The sequence below is a fragment of the Medicago truncatula genome, chromosome 3 (assembly GCF_003473485.1).
Source record: "Medicago truncatula cultivar Jemalong A17 chromosome 3, MtrunA17r5.0-ANR, whole genome shotgun sequence".
Taxonomy (NCBI): Eukaryota; Viridiplantae; Streptophyta; class Magnoliopsida; order Fabales; family Fabaceae; genus Medicago; species Medicago truncatula.
This window is the reverse complement of record NC_053044.1, coordinates 22,154,914-22,160,992: the sequence shown is the minus strand read 5'-3', so window position 1 is coordinate 22,160,992 and position 6,079 is coordinate 22,154,914. Positions and strand designations below refer to the sequence as shown.

The following is a 6,079-nucleotide window of genomic DNA, read 5'->3' as shown; positions in this document are numbered from 1 at the left end:
ATAAATAGAAAAAAAGGGTGTCGTGAGTATAACTTTATTAGTATAGACAATGCATTATTTTATGCAGGGGTCGGTGTTCAAACCCCAGACACCCCACTTATTTACCTTAAAAAATGAGTTCTAACTAATGTGCTACTTGACTGAACAAAAATAGAAAAAAACAATAATGTATTTTTAAAAATTTATAAATGGTTAATTTACACTAGGGGTCCTTTAAGTTTGAGGTTTGTAATAGATTGATTATTTAAGTTATTTTGGTCAAACATAAGTCCTTTAAGTTTAAGGTTTATAACAGATTGGTCGTTTAAGTTATTTTGGTTACACATAAGTCTTTTAAGTTTGCAAACCTTTTCAATTTAGTCCTTATGTTAACCAAAGGATGATGTGGCAGAAGGACTAAATTGAAAGCGTTTACAAACTTAAAGGACTTATATGTAACTTAAAGGATCAATTTGTTACAAATTTCAAATTTAAAAGACCCCTCGTATAATTTAACCTTTAAAAATAGTAGTGCCATGTTGCCCGTGGTTAACACACTAGTTTACTATATATCAAAGCCAAAATTTCAAACGTAATTAGCCAAGATTTTCTGGTGTATATTTGAATAACTTAAAATAGTTTTGACACTTCACTACATTTACTCCCTCGTCACAAATTGTATGTCGCTTTAGGGAAAAAAATTTGTCCAAATTGTATGTCGCTTTACAATACCAATGCAAAATTAATTTTACTTTTCCTATTACAACCTTAACCATTTATTACTCTCTATTTTTTCATTTATCTTTCCCATATTATTTATTAAGGACAATTTTGTTAAATAACTCATAATATCTCTTTTCCACACAATATTAATTGCATTTTTCAATATGTGTAAAATGCCCAAAGCGTCGTACAATTTGGTACGGAGGAAGTATTAATTATCCACTAAACTTCATTAACAAAACATTTGAAAAGTCTTAACAATTTAAAGTATTTTAGAGATGGTTGGGATTGACATGATATATAGCCCATGCTGATACAAATGAGATTCTGATTGCCATAGAAAAGAAATAGCTTCAAACAAAAATCCTTTTTAAAATTAAATGATGACTTAAATTTAAAGAATTTTTATGAACCTCATGTTTTAAAATTTTGTCTTGAAGTGACCATAATTGATTGATTCAAGTGGCAGCTGATTTCTTAGTGACTTCTCTTACAAATTTGGCGTATGAAAGAAGCAATAAAAAATAGGAAATATCCAAACAAGAAGACTTGGAAAATGACTAGGGAAACTTAAAATATTTTCTTTTGAAATATTTATATAATTAAAGAGTTGTCCAAAAGAAATTATCAAAAAAAAATTCCATTTTTGTTTTTAATGACAAAATGTTAGCAATAGTGATTGACTTTAGGACTCATTTGGAGGCCATAATATTAGATATGATATGATAATATTTAGCACTGGTTAAAATTTTCCTATATTTATTATTATCTAGAGTTGTCAAATTGGTCACAAATTCCAAATCCTACAGTCATTAAGAATAAGGTAGAAACTTTCAAGCTTCTATAAATGTTTCTTTTATTAATTTCTTCTATAGATTAGAGGTTACACAAGTCATGAATTGTGTCTCTCTGTTACAAAAAGAGATATACTACCAAGACTGAAGGAGTGCTATATGGTTATTGTGGATTGCCATCGTTGGAGTCACAAAATTGTGTGATTGACTTCTGCCACAACATCTCTGTTTCATATTGTATTGTCGCATTTAATCAATAGTGAAACAATGAAGCTGGAAATTCTATCTCTATTATTTGCTTGAATCATCACACAAATTCAAACTAGACTAGTCATTTTGGATCGACATTATCATCTTTTTTATTTTTTATGTACCGTGTTCTTTTCTTTCACAACCATCTTTTGCTATGTTTCTGCATATTGTATTATTCTTGCACCAGATTCGTGAAAATATAAGTCTGTCTGTTGTGCCGATATTGGACATTGTACACGTCTTCAATCTCTAAGTTTCGGTTCTACATAAAAGTGTTCTATATCAATATGTATTCAAGTCTGTCTCAAGGTTGAAATTATACCATGCCTTATTTTTTAAAATTTCAATGTATATAATCTTTCAATTTGTTCCTTTCTCATTTAGTTTTTAAAAATATGATTCAGTTGCTTAATCAAATTCTGATTCCTTGACCATGCAAACTAAATTTAAATTACTTGTCATACATGTGATTCAGTTTGTTATTCACATGTAATCCCTGATGCTTTTTTATTTTTTTAATTTCCTTACAAGGTTACTTATATTTAATGAGAATGATGTAAATTTTTTATTTACTATTTTGTCAATAATGTCAACATACTATCATTTTTATCACTTTCTACATAAACTCATATTCTACAACCATCTAAATAATCTGATATATAGAGAGATAATAAAAAGAAGTAATCCACTTTCTCCAAAATCACTACATTTAACACAAATTAATGACAGAAATGCATAGACCAGTTGACAACCTGAATGAAACCATTACAACAAAAACATACAACGATTACAACAAGTGATCAAGTTACATAGGCTCTGTTTGGAAAATTATATCAACGATTTTCAAAACAGTGCAGGATCTTCCACATACATAATCACCTGATAAAATATGAAGCAAACAAAATGGATATAAGTTATGCATAGAATTACAAAATAAACAAAAAATACTCTTTAGTCTGATCCAAGAATAAAACAAAATACTCTATATCATGATCAATTCAACTTAAAGTACGTTCACTAATCTTTATTAGCAGAAGCTCAACTTCTACGAAAGCTATTTAACTTTACCATCAAAGTTACATAAAGTCTGTTACCCACTCCATATATAAACCGAAAATATGCATGCCTCCATTTTCTAATGAGAAACAAAGAACCACAAATCCCCCAGAAACCTGCTGCAAAGCCAACTCCCATGCCTAGATACAATGATTCTTTTATAGATTCATCATCCTCATTCTCTGTAGATGGCATTGCAGTTTTAGGATTTTCTTCTGTTATGGTACAATTATTAAGAGGAGCCCCGCACAGTTTAGGATTCCCAATATAACTTGATGCATCACGACTTTGAAGTTGAGTTCCTGTTGGGATTTTTCCATCAAAATTATTGCAAGATAAATTCAACACCCCCAAAAAGTTTAAGAGAGCCATGCTCTGAGGAATTTCACCAAAAAACTTATTATTAGAGAGATCGAGAGATTCCATTTTTTTCATGCCTCCAATCGTCTTCGGAATTGTTCCTTTGAAACTATTGTGAGATAAGTTTAATGATTGAACTTGAACAAGCCGAAACAATTCCAATGGCACTTCTCCAGTCAAGTGATTGGCTGAAAGGTCAATAGTTCGCCTATCCGGGTTAACATCACACACATAATATTGACCTTTGGTAAATAAATCAATGGTGGTATCATACCATAAATCCACATGATCAGTATCCATTTGAGTCAAGTTGTAGACAAAGTGTGGCAAAGATCCTGAAAGTTTGTTATGTGCAAGGTCTAAGTGAAACAAATAAGAGAGATTGAATAATTGTCGTGGAATAATCCCTTCAAATTTATTGGCTCTCAATATGACCACTCTTAAGTTTTGTGACATCCCTACTGGTATGTTTCCAGAAAATTCATTTTTTCCCAAGTTCATGTCCTGTAATTCTTTCCAGTTAGAGATGTATAATGGAAGTTCCCCAGACAGCTTATTATTCCACAGGTTCATGACTCTCAGTTCTGACAAGTTCTTCCAACTATGTGGAATTGATCTTGAGAAGGAGTTGTAAGATAAATCAACAATCGCAGGCTTTGGTGATAGGTTTGGGAGTCCTCCTGTGAAATTATTATGATCCAACCTTAACACCGAACAATTAAGTGTTAGGTTAGATATATCTTCAGCAATCGAATTGTTTGACAAAACAATATAAAAGGATATTCTTTCTATAAGGCTCGAGAACTTATATCTATCTACCAATGAAATTCCCGCGCTCGATATGTCGAGATTTTGCAGTGATTTCTGTGTATATATCCAAGATGGAAAGTTTGGGCCTTGAGTTATATTGTTCAATGAAAGGGTATGGAGTTGAAAAGGAGGAACCCAATCCAAATCAAATTGGAATTCAAAATTTGAATTACTCAAGTCTAAATGATTTAAACTAGAGAGTTTGGAAAAAAAAAATTGTGAAATTTCACCAGAGAAATTATTAGAGCCAATCGATAAGGAAATTAAGGATGACAGGTTTCCTAGAGTTGAAGGAATAGATCCTTGTAGTTGGTTATTAGAGAGATGAAGTTGTCTCAAATTTTGAAGGTTTAGCAAGCTAGAAGGTATCTCACCATGTATATTGCTATATGAAAGGTCAAGAGAGGTGAGATCTTTGGTGAGATTAAAAAACCCATCAGGTATATGAGAGGTGAAGTTGTTGAAAGAAAGAGAAAGAGTTACAAGTGAAGGCAAATTCAAATACTCAACAGATGGGAAGTTGTTCAGGTTGCACCCACTCAACTCTAATTCTAATAGTGAAGGAAGTGAATTCACTATTTGAAGCCAATTGGTTTCCTTATGAAGATCAATCCAACTAAGGTTGAGATATTTCAACGACGAATGTGGTGAAAGCCAATCCAGATTATCCATGTGAAGAGTAAAAGTGGGGGGGTGTAAGTCAAGGTAGAAAAGGTTAGAGGAATGTGTGATGTTGTTTTGAATGGATGGAATACTTATCACATCAAATTCATTGAAACTCAAATCCAAGTAACTAAGAAATTCAAGTTCTAAAATACAAAAATTCATCTCACCTTTCAAAACTTTGACTGGATCATGAACACCATCAAAAGGTTCTCCTTTGAGATCAATTTCTATAACTCTACCAGTAATGTTGTCACAGTGGACTCCTTCCCAAGAACAACAATCTTTTTCTGTCGACCACGTTGAAATCATACCAAAACTATCATTGATTCCTTGTTTGAAGGTTAACAGTGTCTCTCGATCTTTCTCATTGCATCGAACCAATGTGTGATTCTCATTGCATCGAACCAATGTGTGATTGCTGCACATGGTTATGTGGAATGTGGTTATAGATAAAAGGAGAAGGAAAAGAAGTGACATTTGTGTAGTTAGAATGGCCATCATGAATGATTCTTTGGATCAGAAGAAAAAAGATATAGTTATAATTCGAATAGGTATGTGATTGCTTGAAAGAGTTGTTGGTAGCTTAATTATATAAGATATTATCTAATGGGAAAGGATTAAAAAAATAATAGATTTGTGACAGCTCCAAACAACAAGACTTTAGAAAAAGCAAAGAAGACTTTGGACATATCACCATTGATATTTCATATTTGATACAAAGAGTACAATTGAAACTTATTAGGAGTTTTCAAGCATCTATTAACGTTTCTTGTATTAATTATCAATATGTGATACCCGGATAATTGCAGTAGTTGTCAACTTGTCATCTCTTTTTGTTAATTCCTTAAAAAAAAAATCTTTTTTTGTTAAGGGTCTTGCTAACTGGTGCCCCCGGGGCACTGATTAAGCATACCATAAAAGGAAATTATTATCATAAAAGGAAACTGTTTTTAACTTTATTATAGTTTAATTACACAATTTCAATGCATTAACTACTATATAATTTACTTTTTCATATCCTTAATCAGTGCCCCGGGGGCACCAGTTAGCATTTCCCTTTTGTTAATTCAAGTTTCAAGATTGAACTTGTAACACCACTACAAATAATTATATTTGATATAAAAAAAAAAAAAAAAAGGCAATCTGGTGCATTTAAAGCTCCCGTATACACAGGGTTCGGGAAGAGATCCCCCATTTGATGTATTTTACGCAGTTTTACCCTATTTTTACACCGGAATTATATTTCATTAACTATAATGAATTAGAAAATTAGTCACAGCTTAATGCTCCAAATGTACCACGTGAAAAAATAGTAAGTACGATTCGAAAATTCATTGTTGGATAATATCTATAACATACGTCATATCACATGGTTGCTATATAAGGTTATCAAAATCGGGACTTTACTTCAAGTTAAAATGGAGTAGCAAAATTGGGAC

General features: G+C 31.8%; 1 protein-coding gene across 3 annotated transcripts; it reads right to left on the bottom strand.

Moving 5' to 3' along the window:
* Positions 1-2,492: 2,492 nt before the first annotated feature.
* On the bottom strand, positions 2,493-5,402 carry LOC11410721 (receptor-like protein EIX2). Of its 3 annotated transcripts, XM_039831376.1 has the most exons (3): positions 4,808-5,364; positions 2,771-3,106; positions 2,493-2,627 (listed from the first exon to the last, which is right to left on the bottom strand). In XM_039831376.1, exons 1-2 carry the CDS (start codon positions 5,139-5,141, stop codon positions 2,787-2,789), a joined length of 654 nt encoding a protein of 217 aa, XP_039687310.1. In that variant the 5' UTR covers positions 5,142-5,364; the 3' UTR covers positions 2,493-2,627; positions 2,771-2,786. The 3 variants fall into 3 exon arrangements, with proteins under 3 accessions (XP_039687310.1, XP_039687311.1, XP_003599894.3); XM_039831377.1 differs by lacking the exon at positions 2,771-3,106 and having other exon boundaries at positions 4,808-5,402; XM_003599846.3 differs by lacking the exon at positions 4,808-5,364 and having other exon boundaries at positions 2,771-4,796.
* Positions 5,403-6,079: the final 677 nt, after the last annotated feature.